This window comes from Medicago sativa, chromosome 4, assembly GCF_051527215.1.
Source record: "Medicago sativa cultivar Bolivia chromosome 4, Bolivia_mono, whole genome shotgun sequence".
NCBI lineage: Eukaryota > Viridiplantae > Streptophyta > Magnoliopsida > Fabales > Fabaceae > Medicago > Medicago sativa.
In genome coordinates this window covers 64,729,639-64,745,911 of record NC_140752.1, presented here as the reverse complement: position 1 = coordinate 64,745,911, position 16,273 = coordinate 64,729,639, and the positions used below count along the sequence as shown (strand labels likewise).

At 36.3% G+C, this 16,273-nt stretch overlaps 2 protein-coding genes across 2 annotated transcripts; one reads left to right on the top strand and one right to left on the bottom strand.

The window, feature by feature from the left end:
- The first annotated feature begins 532 nt into the window (after positions 1-532).
- LOC146930743 (uncharacterized) lies at positions 533-2,218 on the top strand. The gene has a single exon (XM_085702222.1). It carries the CDS (start codon positions 987-989, stop codon positions 2,082-2,084), a length of 1,098 nt encoding a protein of 365 aa, XP_085558348.1. The 5' UTR covers positions 533-986; the 3' UTR covers positions 2,085-2,218.
- Positions 2,219-3,592: 1,374 nt separating this feature from the next.
- Positions 3,593-9,227, bottom strand: LOC146930742 (aldehyde dehydrogenase family 3 member F1-like). The gene is made up of 10 exons (XM_085702221.1): positions 8,999-9,227; positions 6,410-6,478; positions 6,233-6,329; positions 5,811-6,017; positions 5,436-5,560; positions 4,887-4,991; positions 4,624-4,796; positions 4,450-4,540; positions 4,130-4,279; positions 3,593-4,040 (listed from the first exon to the last, which is right to left on the bottom strand). Exons 1-10 carry the CDS (start codon positions 9,188-9,190, stop codon positions 3,777-3,779), a joined length of 1,473 nt encoding a protein of 490 aa, XP_085558347.1. The 5' UTR covers positions 9,191-9,227; the 3' UTR covers positions 3,593-3,776.
- Between the last annotated feature and the right edge of the window lie 7,046 nt (positions 9,228-16,273).

Below are 16,273 nucleotides of genomic sequence, written 5' to 3'. Positions count from 1 at the left end.
TCAAATACATCAGACAACCAAAAATAGTGCATCACATCGCATAAGCAAAACGTACATGAAGTTGGTGTAACTTTAAAAATGAATACATTACCATTTTAATTATATTTCACACTTCATGTTCTCAAAAATGTTCTCAATCATGCTTGCCAGTTCTTCTCTCTAAAATCCAAAGGATAAAAACAGAACAACCTCAGCTCTAACGCGTTTTCACAGAGATTTGGTGTTCATATCTAGAAACTAACTCATTCAGCGTTACCTTGTATTCATCACCTACTATCTTCATTGACTTTGTTCATGCTCGTTTGTAGAAAACATTAACTCATTCAATTAAAAACCACAATACATCAAGTTTCAAAATACAAAATGATATGAACAAATAGCAAAAGTATAGGAAGAACACCGTCCTTGATATAAAAAATAATTTAAAACATTAAGCCAGGTTGTCATAATACATTTGAGAAATTAAGAAATCTTATAGTCCAAGCTTGGGCAACACTATATAAAGAGTTACAATACAAACATAAGCAATAACATTTTGTATAGTAATACACTCTTCTAAGTGACTGACTACAAGAATACACACACTTAGAGAAGATGGGAACTTCAGTAGGGTTGAGGCACTTGCCTCAACTCATCTATGCAATATTTTGCGTAATTGCATGGAGTGTCGCAGCTGATGATTATAAGCCTTACTATGGTGGCCAACCAAACAACCGACACCACCAAGTCATGGACAACAGCCACCATATTATTTCAAATCACCTCCATATTACTACAAGTCCCCACCTCCATCATCTCTATCGCCACCACCTCCCTATGTCAACGAGTACCCACCTTATTCCTATAAATCTCCACCTCCACCATCTCCATCACTAACACCACCGTATGTCTATAAGTCTCCTCCACCACCATCTCCCTCTCCACCTCCTCCATATGTGTACAAGTCCCTACCTCTTCCATCACCTTCCCCTCCCCTCCCCCGCTATATGTCTATAAGAGTCCTCCACCACCATCTCCCTCACCTCCACCTCCATATGTCTACAAGTCACCCCCTCCACCATCTCCCTCACCACCCCCACCTTATGTTTTATAAGTCACCACCTCCTCCATCACCTTCACCTCCACCACCATACGTCTATAAGAGTCCACCCCCACCATCTCCCTCACCTCCACCTCCATATATCTACAAGTCTCCTCCTCCACCATCTCTCTCACCACGCCCACCATATGTTTATAAGTCGCCACCACCTCCATCCCCTTCACCTCCTCCTCCATATGTCTACAAGTCACCACCTCCTCCAACTCCATCACCTCCCCCACCATACGTCTATAAGAGTCCACCACCACCTTCTCCTTCACCACCACCTCCATATGTATACAAGTCGCCTCCTCCACCATCACCATCACCTCCCCCGCCATATGTTTACAACTCACCACCACCTCCATCACCTTCACCACCTCCTCTATATGTCTACAAGTCACCACCTCCACCATCCCCATCTCCACCACCTCCATATGTTTATAAGTCCCCTCCACCACCGTCGCCTTCACCCCCTCCACCATACATATACAAGTATCCTCCTCCACCATCACCCTCTCCTCCCCCACCGTATATTTATAAGTCGCCACCACCTCCATCCCCTTCCCCACCACCTCCATATATTTTCAAGTCTCCACCCCCACCATCACCTTCACCCCCTCCACCATATGTTTACAAGTCACCACCTCCACCGTCTCCATCCCCACCACCTTCATATATCTATAAGTCACCACCACCTCCATCTCCTTCACCACCCCCTCCATATGTTTACAAGTCCCCTCCTCCTCCTTCTCCTTCACCACCTCCTCCATACATCTACAAATCTCCACCTCCACCATCTCCTTCACCTCCTCCTCCATATGTTTACAAATCTCGACCACCGCCATCTCCTTCACCTCCTCCACCCTATGTGTATAAGTCACCTCCACCTCTGTCAGCTTCACCACCACCTCCTTATATTTACAAGTCTCCATCTCCACCATCTCCATCGCCTCCTCCATATCATCCATACCTATATAACTCACCCCCTCCTCCCGTGTATTAAGCTTCCGGCTATAGTTATTTGAAATTTTTTCTATGAATTATGTTCAACATTGTTGTGGTTGATTTGTATTGAAGCTTTTGTTAGTAAAAAAATTATATACTCTACAATGAATTAAGAGCCTTATTTTGGTTCAAGTGCAATTGTGCATGTTTGGTGCTAATTCATAAAAACTATTGATACATTTTTCTTCCTTCATATCACTAAGATCAACACAGAAAATTGCATACCAAATAATTACTATTGAGTTATTTGAATCTAATCAATGCTTGTTATTATTCATATGCACAAAATAAATATATATTGAAACCATATAAATAGAGGTATATCAGAACAATTGGTTTGAATAAGTCTTTGTTTCAATTCTATGTCAAAATCCATTTTTAAAATTGCATTTTTTGAATGTTACTAAAAATACATAAAATGTTACTGAAGATATTTAGTAACATGGGCTTTACCCAACAATTGGACAAATGTTACTAAACTTATTTAGTAACATTTTTCTTGATTTAGTTGCATTTTTCAACTGTTACAAAATCCTAATTGTGGTGTAGTGTATTCAATTACCACTTCAGTTAACAAAAATGAAATATTAGTATTGAGATCTTTCAATCAAGAGAGGCATGTAATCTCAACCCCTATAACTAGAACTAACACAAACATCACAAGTCTCATAAATCAAATCAGACACTACTAAAAGACATGTAAAAAATGGCGGTTGGTTTTGTAAATAATGACAATGGCAATTTTAACCGCCATTGTCTACTAGTGGTGGTTTAGTATAACCCCATTAAAAACTTTGAACTAACAAAAGCAATATTATTAGTTCACAATAAAAGAAAGTAATTCAGAAAAGGTCACATGGAGAATAAATTAAGATGGAATCTCATGTACAGAAACTTACTAACACTAACCACATAATAGCTGCTTTGGTTATCAACTTCGGTTTGAGTTCTGATGGTGTTAGTAAGTTATTGATTTGCTCCGTATGTTATTAGCCTCGAGTTCATAGTAACAATTAGATAATGACGAGCCTTAAGTTCACGATGCTACTAAGATTTTCATGACAATACATCAGTAACTCAAGGCTTTCCTACCTTTTTATATTTTCTAATATAAAAAATCATATATCAAGGAAATTAATTGCCAAGTGTATTAAATATCATAATATCTTAAAGACTAACATAATCATCGCGAACAAGTAATTCAAAAGAAATTTGTTCAAGCACACTGTGATTTGTTCTTTTCTCATACATCTGTTTTGTGATTTGTGTTGCAGATGATGTACACTCTGTCAATCTTGTGTTTGCATTTTTCTATTTTGATGCTACTTGTACATGACATACGCTTTTACTGAGCCCACAACGAACATGAGCAATCTCACAAATCAGTTGGAAATTTTCTTGCAATTGTTTTTTATCTCACTTCTCCTTTGAGAAAATTGAGGATAAGCAAAAAAGAAAACTAATCATTGATCGGTTCGAAAATAGAGGCTTTGTACATTAGGCGAATAATCATATAAAATCTCTAAAATTTCTTATTATATAAAGGATAAATCAAGTTAAAACACATAATTAGTATGCATAGTTGCGCAAAAATACCGAAAACATATCAACCTATATAAGAGTTGCAAACTCATAAATATTAAGATTTTAAGATATATAATAATACTAACATACAGCACCCGCTAATTAACTAACAAGGCAAGATCTGGCGTTTTGATGGTCTCTTTAATCCAAGAATAACAAGGACCAATCCCAAATAATCATAATTATAAGAGACCTCAAGTAGTTGAAACTTATTTGCAGTCCATGGTGGATATCTATACCAAAAATCAGTTAAGAAACTTCTTCTAACAATTGCTTTTTGGTGACTGAATGTGTCAAAGGAGAATTTCCCATGGTACATGCCAAATCCACTTCCACCTACTCCACCAAATGGTAGACTATCTGCTGCATACTGTAAACAACAAATTATGCACATTAAGTTATGTATTTGAACATTAATATAAAGTGGTATGTGAAAAATTGAAGTGTGTAAAGTTCTACTTGTAGAATTGCATCATTGAAAGTAACACTGCCAGATGATGTTTCAGATATCATTCTGTTCTGCAATGTTTGGTTTTTGGTGAAAACATAAAGAGCAAGAGGTTTAGGCCTAGAGCTTATGAATTCAATACTGTCCTCAATATTCTCCACCTGCAAATTATTATGCAAAAGATAAAATAAAGGGAACTTAAGTGAGAGAAAAGATAGATATAAGCATGTGGTAAAACTAAGTCGAAAGAGTTTGATTTTGTAACGTCAAGATCCATACCAGACATTTGTAAAATAGTCATTAGTGTCATTATTTATGCAATGAAACTTACAGTAATAATTGGAAGTAGTGGGCCAAAAACTTCATCTAACATTATTGCTGCATCAAGTGGGGGATCCACCAAGATTGTTGGCTCAATAAATCTGCACATATTTGAGCACATGTTGTTTTTTTTGGTGATAGGAATTTAGGAATATTAGTATGTGAAAGGCAGGGTGTTATTTACAAGTTTTCTTCGTCAATTGAGCCACCATAAACAACAGATTCTTGAACATTTTGATCATCAAGAAGTTTCTTTAATCTAGTTAAGTGTTGTTTATTAACTATCCTTGCTATAGTGTTGGAATGTTGTGGGTTGTCTCCAAACATTTTCTTGATCCACACCTTCATCAATTCCACCTTATAAAATAAAATAAAACAAAACAAGAGTAAGTATAATCAAAAACTTACATAACAGTGAACTTGAATACTTGAATTTAAGAGATGTACCAGTTTTGAACAGCAACTCTTTTCGACGATGACATAGTCAATTGCTATGCATGCTTGACCAGCACAAGTTCCATATTTTCCCACAAGAATTCGCTTCACAGCCACCTTATAATCACCAGAAATTGTTACATTGATAATTAGAATCAACCAACTTAATCAAATGTAACTTGTGGGACAATTATGCATACATCTCCAACAAGTTTGTTACCGTTGTTTTCTTTTATCCGATAAATTAAGGTAATAGATGTTAACGATATAGAGAATCAAATAGAAGAAGGAATAACACAACAACAGTAACGGCTAGGGCTTCATAAGATTACAACGGCATGACATAATAAAGGTTACAAACAAATATATAGTAAAACCCGATGGACTAGACTACTAACTTAGAAACCTAAAAGGCACAACAATAGAGCTTTATTTAAATATTACAATTTAGTTTACAAGTTTACACCTGAAGTGTATGCTCTTGCACATTCTGCTACGCTCGAGCGTGTTATCAAGAATTGGGACGCTACTATAGTGAAAAATGAAAATGAATTAACTCACCTCTAAATCCCAAGAAGATGAAAGTGAGTCCACTACTGCCGGGCATTTTCCACCCAACTCCAGTGTTACAGGGGTCAGGTGCTTCGCAGCTGCTGACATCACAATGCTCCCCACTCGTGCACTACCTGATATTAGTTTTTACAATAAGAAAAAAACTCATCAAAAATTGTGACAAGAGACTCATAACCAGGCTTTAAATAAAGGTCCGCGGCCATAATTTGCACTGCTTCATAATAGTTTTTGATATTGCCAAAACTACAGCGCGGTTGCAATTGAGGCCACATTAAAACATGAATGTCACCGTTACCGTGACTGCAATTTAAAATCTGCTCAAAATCTAAAAGTGGCGATGAAAAATATTTGGGTAATGTTGACCTGTAAAGAAGATTTTGTCCCATTTTTGCTGTAATAATTGGTCGGATTCCTGTGGTCCCCCTTGGATAACCTTAATGGCTTTATTGTCCAAGTAAGTGGCAATGCCAGAAGCAAGTAGAGAGGAACATGCAGGAGACAACTCTGAAGGTTTTAACACTGCTGCGTTTCCAGCAGCTATAGCTCCTATCAGTGGCTCCAAAGACAATCCTGTGTTTTTTTATTGGTTACATAATATTATGTTACTAGACCAAATTTATGAAGACTCTAACAGAATAACGAAAAAAATTAGAGGCGGAAAAAATAAATTTGGTCAGTAAATTTTCCGTCTCTAAATTTTTGCCGTTGTTCCAACTTTTTCTAGTAATTGAATGAATGTGATTTGAGTTCAAAGCAACAAGCATCTTAGTATATAATTAACTCACCAAAGGGCAAATTCCAAGATGAAATAATGAGAACGACACCCAGAGGCTCATGAACAATTTCTGCACTTGAAAGCAATGCTATTGCAGGTAGTGGAGCCTATATCAAAGTAAATTATTTCGTTATTAGTGGCTTCACATATACATATTTTCTTCACGTTAGTTTTACATAGATCATACCTTCTTGCTTGACATCCAATCTTTCAGACACTTTAATGCGAGATTTAAGGTCTTCACTAACGTTCCTATCTGTGAATGGATTTAGTAATTAGAAAGTATATAATGAGAACAATACATTTGTAACTTTTGTTCGTCGTTGTGCAGTGGCGTTGTTTTGCTTTTCCGCCTTATAACGGTGTTTGTTCGATTCAGACTGTTAGATCACTTCGATTTGTTTGATTTAGACCGTTAGATCACTTCGATCTAGTGCAGATTCGGATAATGATTTTGATGTCATCAACGTTACAAGTCTAAAGCAATGATTATTCCGGATATATGTATTTTGTCGTTTTATGTAATAACATGAATATTGTGAGTTTGTTCGCAGATTTATCGTTATTGCTTTTAGCAAATTTGCTTTTATATTGATATATTCGATCTTTTTTGGTCAAGTAGTATATTGACTATAAATTTACCTCTAAACGTGAATAAGTGGAGAATCTTAGGTTTGAACCCCAACTCCTACCGATATACTCTATCAAATGAATATTGTTTATTTTTTGTGAAAAATATCTATTATGCTTTTACATTTTTTGTAGGATCGCTTCAATGGAGTTAATCTTATTCAACTAGCCAACATTTATTACTAAATTTTACTTCTTCAAATAAATAAAATATATTTTTTTTATCTTAATAAACTATGAATTTTTTAACTTTCCTTAAAAATGATTTAACTTTTCCTCTAAATTCCGTTTATTTTTAGGAGATATACTCTTTTTTGTAAAAAGATGTCACTAATAAACTATATCTTTTTTCTTTTGTCAAAAAAAAAACTATATCTTTTTTCTACTAAAATCGTTTTGTTTGGTTGTATGGTTTTTAGCATATATCTTAATAAACTATGAATTGTTTAACTTTCCTTAAAAAAATTATTTAACTTTTCCACTAAATACCGTTTATTTTTAGGAGATATACTCTTTTTTGTAAAGTGATGTCACTAATAAACTATATCTTTTTTCTCCTAAAATCGTTTTGTTTGGTTGTATGGTTTGTAGCATATATCTTAATAAACTATGAATTGTTTAAATTTCCTTAAAAAAATGATTTAACTTTTTCACTAAATACCGTTTATTTTTAGGAGATATACTCTTTTTTGTAAAAAGATGTCACTAATAAACTATATCTTTTTTCTACTATAATTGTTTTGTTTGGTTGTATATATGGTTTATAGCATGAGGAATAATATTTGTACAGCTATTTCTCAACAACTTTCGTAACAATTTTTTTCACTCTTCTTATTGGACAAAAAAAATAGAGATGGGGGGGGGGGGGGGGGGGGGGGGGGGGGGGAGAGGGAGGGAGAGAGAGAGAGAGAGAGAGAGAGAGAGATTGTAAAAAAATGGTTATACAAATATCATTTCTCAAATTTTATTTGGGGAGACGAGGTGGATAGTATGATATTGGTGGATCACATAAATTTTATTTCGTAAATTTTTATTTAATATTACTTAGTTCATATAAAAACAATAGAAAAATTAGTGTTTCCTAGATAAAATTTAAACATCACAAATGGTAAAAGACTGCAGATATACTTGACAAATCTTTAAGTGCAAATATACCTAACAAATCTTGAAGCGCCGATTTAAGCACCACACTTCTGAGTCATTTAGTGTGTGTGAGTTTTGTCGTTAGACTCTTTACAAAATAAATGAAAAAACAAACTTATTTTAAAGTACTTATTTAAATAGACTAATAGATCATATATTAAACTTTAATACAAATATTAGCATGTAAGATGTTGTTTGAATTTGTCTCGATAAATATATTCAAAATATTAAATTTTTATAATTTTTTACTTTAGATAATTAAATATATTAACAGTCAAAGTTGTGCATTAACATGTGTGAAATGGTTGATTATGACATGCATTTTGAAAAGAAAAAAGTAATAAATTAGAGATAAACAAAGGCCAAGGGTTTGTCAAGCAAAGTTATGCGGGCCCTAACTATTCTCGTGTAAATGCTAGATGAGAAAGTCTCATGTGATCTATGTTATTTCAATGCTTCAAAATCGTTCAAAACTTTAATGAAGACCGACAAGTTCAATTCATAGGTCATTTGCTATGTCCTTAAATTAAGACACAGACTTGATTGGTGTCGCTTTAACAAAAATAATGGAAAACAGATGTAAGTTGAAATTTGAATCTCTAATATTTATTTTTCTTAACTTTTTCATGGACAAATAAATGAGCTTTTACTTGAACGTGGTTATATTGTTTGAGTTTTAAACCATTTTCAAGCATTGATCCATATAGATTATAGGGAACACTAATCTCACCTTAAATAGTGTTTTATTCTCTATAGATGAAGGTGCACAACTTTTTATTAATGGTTACTTTATGGATATCTTTTTTTATATAGGATATCCATGTTGTTATATATCTTATTTCCTAACTAACTAGATAGTTTTGTCCTCATGAACCATATATATGTGTGTACGGATCATTTGGTTGAAAACCTTACCAAAAAATAAATAAATTCCTTGGATTGGAAAATATGTCTACATATCTTGAAGAAATTATATATATGTAGAGAGTTTAGAAATAAATACCTCGTCTCTAAAAGCTTCAAGACGATGTTTCCCTAAATCTTGCATGAGGGCCATGAAGATATCATTCTCTTTTTCCACTAGGAAACGACGCAACCCTTTTAGTTGTGATTCTCTCCAAGATGCTTCTTTTGTTTTTCCACTCCTAAAATATTCTCTCATATTCTTTAGATGATCTATCTCCAAAGTTCCCATTATTTTGATACCTCTTTGGAATTAATATTTTGGTTATAGACACGACTATACACCTTGCAGTCATATTTATATCCCTCTCAGCTAACTACCCTAAGGCTGTGTTTGTTTCCATGGAAAGATTGTGATAAGGAAAGAAAGGGGATGGAAAGAAAGGCTTTCAGTTGTTTGGAACCCTATAGAAAGATGAAGGAAGGAAAGAATATTGGTGGGACCCACGTTGGAAAACTTTCTCCCCACATGGGCACGGAAAGGTTGCGGAATGCATGTGCTTTGTTTAAAATATCTTAAATGCCCCACCCAACTTTTACAGTATTTTTTTTCTTCAATACTACCGCTAACTTTTTCTTTATTTAAATAATTCCCCCTCTTAACTTTTTCTTCAATTGTTTATTGTTTATATATAATAAATAATGCTATTTTTTCCAAAACAATTAAAATACTACTATTTTTGTTTAAGGGTATTTATGTCAATTACCAAATGTATGTTTTTCTTTCCTTCAACTTTCTATCCCACTTTCTTTTGTATCAAACAACCCAAACAATCCTCTCACTTTCTACTCTTTTTCTTTCCTTAAACAATCTTTCCTTTCTCATTCTTTCCTTTCACTTTCTTTGGTCATCCAAACATACCCTAAGAGATTGGTTTGGCTTTCATAAAAGTGAAAGGGCCCTTTTCTATTTTGTCGTATTACATATGATTTAACCATCTAGTAGCAAGTTGCATTGTATTAATTTATCACTCACATCTTCTCATATTGATACGTACAACCAACATTAAATACCAAACAAGAACCACCTTCTATCCAATTCAGATCTGTGTTTGTGTTTGGTTAGAAATTTTGCACTTTATGACCGTGGATAATTGATTTTGTGTAGTACTATCTAGGTAGAATTTTTTTTTTTTTTTTTTTAGGGTGGGATTCGTTGAATTCTTTATGGCTACAAGAGTAGTCAATTTTACTGTTCAAATAAATTATTTATTTAAAGACTAATGTTGAGTGTTATGAGAAATATGTAGGATCTGCAGTAAAATGATAATTACTTTTTTATCCATTAATTATTTTTGTATTTACCACTTCACTCATAAATGATTAGCTTATTATGGGGATCCGGGTAACTCGACTGTTCTAGTTACAAGTTAAAGAAGTTAATGAGTGATCGATCATATAGTTGAAGTCACGTCTAAATAAATAAAAAATGGTTAGTTTTATTATGTTGCCGACAAATTCCCTTACTCAACTTAATTTCCAAAAGACAAATCAATTTTAGCAATTACAATCTTTTTAAACTCAATTCGTTTAATATCAATCTTTTAAAAACCAATTCTACCAAAATCTAAATTAAACAAATTTATGCAAGCAAATGTGAATGGAAGAACCATCTTTTTTTTTTTTTTTTTTGAAAGAGTGAATGGAAGAACCATCTATCATCCTTTTTTGATGCCGGTGGAAGTTCGAAAGGAGAATGTGCAGCATAGAAAGCGAACGGGTTCTTGTCCATCGGGGGCAGGGAGGTCTTCAATGTCTGGACCGTGGAGCATGGAGTGGTTATGTGATCAGGTCCATGGTGATGTCGGTATTGTTTCTTCATCTAGAAGGAAAGGGAAGCAAGTGACAGTTAGTGCAGAGACAAAGAGGTCAGAAGGAGATAATGTGTCAAAACGTAAAAAGGTGGGGGGAGTACTCCGTCATTCTGTTCATTCTTTAAAAAAGGTGGCGAGGCTTCCGTATAATGATAGAACGACTGTGTTGCATGATTTAAAAAGGAGGATTCGTAAGAGACATGGCAAGGAAGGAGTATCTAAATCCGTGGAAATTGTTTCTAAAGGTGTTTCGGAGGGTGCTTCCTCGTCATCTTCTGTAAACAATGATTGGAGGAATTGGGTGGTGTTGAGAGGGAAGGAGGAGGTGGAGTTGGAGGATGTGTGGGGTATGGGGAAGGCCATTGGAATGAATTTTAAAGGAGAAAATCATAATAGGTTTAGTGTCTTATCAAGGGTGAAAAGAGACAAGATAAAGAAGTCAAAAATTAGTGATGTGGGTGTCGGAGGGAGGAGTTCAGGGGAGGTAGAGTAGGTGTGTGGTTTGGGTGGTGGTTGTTATGAAGATTTTATCTTGGAATGTAAGGGGGTTAGGTGGGTTGGAGAAGAGAAGGGATGTCCGCTTGTTGGTGGGGGAGAAATTACCAATTATTGTTTGTCTCCAGGAAACTAAATTGCAGGTATGTGATGATTCCCTTTGTGCTTCGATTTGGGGTTCTTCATCTCATTCGTATTCTTTTCGCCCTTCTGTGGGGGCTTCAGGGGGTCTTTTAACAGTATGGGATAGTGCGGAGGTTGAGGTGTGGGATTCTACTAGTGGTGATTATTTTTTGTTCATTCATGGTAAGTTTGTTAAGACCAATGAAGAGTTTTTCTTGTTCAATACTTATGCTTCGTGTGATCCGACGGCAAGACAAGCTTTATGGCATTCGTTATCTGCTCGGTTGGCTCTGTTGGGTGGTAAAAAGGTTTGTTTTTGTGGGGATTTTAATGCGGTTAGAAATGTGGAGGAACGAAGATCAGTTAGAATTGGTTTAACGTCAACAGATTGTGCTCCTTTTAATAGTTTTATTGATGATAATATGCTGGTGGATTTACCGTTGCATGGTCGCAATTTTACTTGGTTTAAAGGTGATGGGAAGTCCATGAGTAGGTTGGATCGATTTCTGTTATCAGAGGAGTGGTGTTTATTGTGGCCAAATTGCATTCAGGTTGCTCTCTTACGTGGTCTGTCTGATCACTGCCCCTTGGTGTTGACAATTGATGAGGAAAATTGGGGGCCGAGGCCTTCTAGACTGCTGAAGTGTTGGCAGGATGTTCCTGGTTATAAGAATTTTGTTAGTGAAAAATGGAAATCTTTTGAAGTCACAGGGTGGGGGGGATTTGTCTTGAAAGAGAAATTGAAACGTATTAAGGTTGCTTTGAAGGAATGGCATTTGGCTCATACTCATAATTTGTCTGGGAAAATTAAATCTTTGAAGGAGATGCAAGCTGTTATTGATGGAAGGGGGAAGAAGAGGAATTAGCCGAAGAATTGGTTGAGGAGCTTCGTGTTATTACGTCAGATATTCATTTGTTGTCCCGTCTTAATACTAGTATTTGTTGGCAGCAATCTAGAATTAATTGGCTTCGTGAAGGTGATGCTAACTCGAAATATTTCCACTCAATTTTGGGTTTTCGGAGGCGAAGAAACTCATTTGTGTCGATCAATGTCAATGGCGCAATGGTAGAGGGTGTGCAGGATGTCCGTCAGGCGGTGTTTTCTCATTTTGCGAGTCATTTTCAGCCGCATCATATGCAAAGGCCGACGATGGATGGTTTATAGTTTCGGGGGTTGTCTTATGCTGAAGGAGGAGGTCTCACTAAGCCTTTTTCAGTGGATAAGGTGAAAGCCGCTATTTGGGATTGCGATAGTTTTAAGAGTCCAGGTCCTGATGGCATCAACTTTGGTTTTTTCAAAGATTTCTGGATTGATCTGAAAGATGATGTGATGCGCTTTGTTACTGAATTTCACAGGAATGGTAAGTTGTCGAAAGGTATTAACTCTACTTTTATAGCACTCATTCCAAAGGTCGACTCTCCCCAATCTCTAAATGATTTTCGCCCTATTTCATTGGTCGGAAGTTTGTACAAAATTTTGGTGAAGCTTTTGGCTAATAGATTGAGGCAGGTTATCGGCAGTGTAATTTCAGATACGCAGTCGGCGTTTGTTAAAAACAGACAAATTTTAGACGGGATTTTGATTGCGAATGAGGTTGTTGATGAGGCTCGCAAATCTAAGAAAGAATTGTTGATGTTTAAAGTGGATTTTGAGAAAGCGTATGACTCTGTTGAGTGGGGGTATCTAGATGCGGTGATGGCAAAAATGTGTTTTCCGACCTTATGGCGAAAATGGATTAAAGAATGTGTTACAACGGCTACCGCGTCCGTTCTTGTTAATGGTAGTCCCACAGATGAGTTTCCTTTGGGTAGAGGCCTGCGTCAGGGTGATCCACTTTCACCTTTTTTATTTTTATTGGCTGCTGAGGGGTTGAATGTTATGATGAAGGCTATGACTGTTGCAAATTTGTTTCGTGGTTATAGTGTTGGGGTTGAAAATGTGGTGGTGGTATCTCATCTTCAGTTTGCAGATGATACTTTGCTTCTAGGTGAGAAAAGTTGGGCGAATGTCCGTGCTTTGAGGGCGGTTTTAATCCTTTTTGAGGCGGTGTCTGGGTTAAAAGTAAATTTCCAGAAAAGTTTGTTGGTTGGTGTAAATGTATCGGATTCGTGGTTAACGGAAGCAGCATCATTGTTGAATTGTAAGGTTGGTACAGTGCCTTTTATTTACCTGGGATTGCCTATTGGTGGGAACCCGCGTCGTCTGTCGTTTTGGGAACCTGTGGTTAACCGTATAAGATCTAGACTGTCGGGTTGGCAAAGCCGGTTTCTTTCCTTCGGAGGTCGCTTGGTTCTTCTAAAGTTCGTCTTGACCGCGCTACCTGTCTATGCTCTTTCCTTCTTCAAGGCTCCAGCAGGTACAATCTCTTCCATTGAATCTATTTTTTCTAAAAAAATTTTTGGGGGGGGGGGGGGGGGGGGAGTGAGGATCATAGGAAAATTTCTTGGGTAGGATGGCGGTCAGTGTGTGTGAGAAAGGAGTATGGTGGATTAGGAGTTAGGCAATTGAGGGAGTTTAATGAGGCATTGTTAGGGAAGTGGTGTTGGAGGTTACTTGTTGATCGTGGAGGGTTGTGGTATCGGGTGTTAGTTGCTAGGTATGGTGTGCGTGATGGGAGGTTGGAGGATGGGGGTCGGAGTGGTTCTTTTTGGTCGAAGGAGGTTGGTAGGATTAGAAATGGTGATGGTGGGGGCGGTGATGGTTGGTTTGAGGGTTGTGTGGCTAGGCGGGTGGGTGATGGGGAGGATACTTTGTTTTGGCATGATCGGTGGTGTGGTGGTGTTCCGTTTCGGCGTCGATTTAGCAGGTTATTTGATTTAGCATTAAATAAATCAATAACTGTTAAAGAGATGTTTTCTTTAGGATGGGGGACGGCGGGGGATGGATGGCGGTGGCGTAGGGGTTTGTGGGTGTGGGAGGAGGAGCTCCTAGAGGAGTGTAGGTTATTACTTGCTAACGTTACTTTGCAGCCTCTTTCTTTTGATGTGTGGCAGTGGCAACCGGATCCTATTCAAGGTTACACAGTTCGTGGTGCGTATGCTATGCTTACTGATCAGGAAGTGCAGCAGGATAGTCATTGTGATGATTTGGTTTGGCATGAGCAGGTTCCGCTTAAGGTGTCAATCTTTGCTTGGCGGTTGATTCGTGATCGTCTTCCTACAAAGTCTAATTTAGCATATCGTGGTATATTGGGTGCAAATGCGTGCTTTTGTGTATCAGGGTGTGGTCTTGTGGAAGATGCTCGCCATTTATTTTTGTCTTGCAGTTTTTTTGGTTCATTATGGTCTTTAGTGAGGGCTTGGATAGGCTTTGATGGTGTCGATCATTGTGATATTTTAAATCATGGAGCTCATTTTTCATATTACACAGGTGATTCGAAATCAAGGAGATCATTTCTTCAGCTTATTTGGTTACTTACGATGTGGGTTATATGGAATGAAAGAAATAACAGGCTCTTTAAGCATAAAGAAAGTTCCATACCTCAATTATTGGATAAAGTGAAATATCATTCATTGTGGTGGCTGAAAGCCAAAAGAGTTGTCTTTATGTTTGGTGATCAAATGTGGTTATCCAATCCTTTGTCATGTTTAGGCATTGGTTAGCCTCTTATTGTATTTTTTGTAAACAGATTGTTTCGTTTTAGTAGTCTTGTCGGTACATCTTGTGCTGAGAGGATTGCTATAGCTGTGTTAATATAATCCATTTTTGTTTGTTAAAAAAAATCATCCTTATTATATTATTCAAGTCAAATTTACATAACATAGTTTGAGTTCAAAGAATATAATGTCTCACAAATAATGATAGTTACAATTTTATTTTATTTTTTAGAATGAAGTTAACTTTCTTCCTTATTCATGTTCAGCCATTTTTCAATACTAGCTTCAAGAAATATGAATTATCAAAAAAACTTTCAACAAATATGAGCAAGATATTGCGTTCAATGTGTGAGTTTTTTCCCCAAAGGAAATAAATAAGGAAACCTTTCAAACAATTTGAGACGTTATTTCAAAAAAAAAAAAAAAACCAATTTGAGACGTGTATTGCACATAAAACATATTATAGTATTTTTTTTTTTTTTTAAATTTAGTATTTGAAACTGTATTGTATTTAAAGTGATAGTGGATAGTATTGTGTGTTTATTATTTTATACTCCCTCCGTTTCAAAATGAGTGTCGCTTTAGCAAATTGCACACAAATTATGGAATGGAATAAAGTACTCAAATGTCATAGCAATTTTACCAAATTATCCTAATCAACTATTGGTTTGTTTTTCATTAAAGAAAAAATAATCCTTTGGAAGTTGTGTAACATAGTATTAATTGAAGGTTACAATTGAAAAGAAAAAGTTATTATTGCATTGGAAACTGAAAGCGACATTCATTTTGAAACAATTTTTTTGGCTAAAACGACACTCATTTTGAAACGGAGGGAGTAGTATTTAGAGGGATAGTTAGTTGTTTAGGAATGTGTTGCCCGCAATCCACATAGGACCCGACTCAGGTAGTATAATTAGAGTTCATATTTAAACCTGAATTCTACTCTTTACCCAACACATTTTGCTCGGGCACAACTGAAATACCAAAAATACTCTTGTGTGAGTTAACTCGCGCGGGTGTTAAAATTTGTGCGTCTTAACATGCGCTGCACAACTTAACTCACGCTGGAATTAACACGTGTCTGAGTTAACTCACACTGGAATTAACACTGAGTTAATTCACGCTGCGTGAGTTAACTCACACAGGAGTATTTTGGGAAGTTCAATTGGGAGCAAGCAATAACTGTTGGGTAAAGAGCAGAATTCTTTAAACCAAGCTTCGATTGGTCCAACTGAATAAAGCTCGAGGGCCTTAAGGGCTGATCCATTTCGGATCGGATAGTCCGT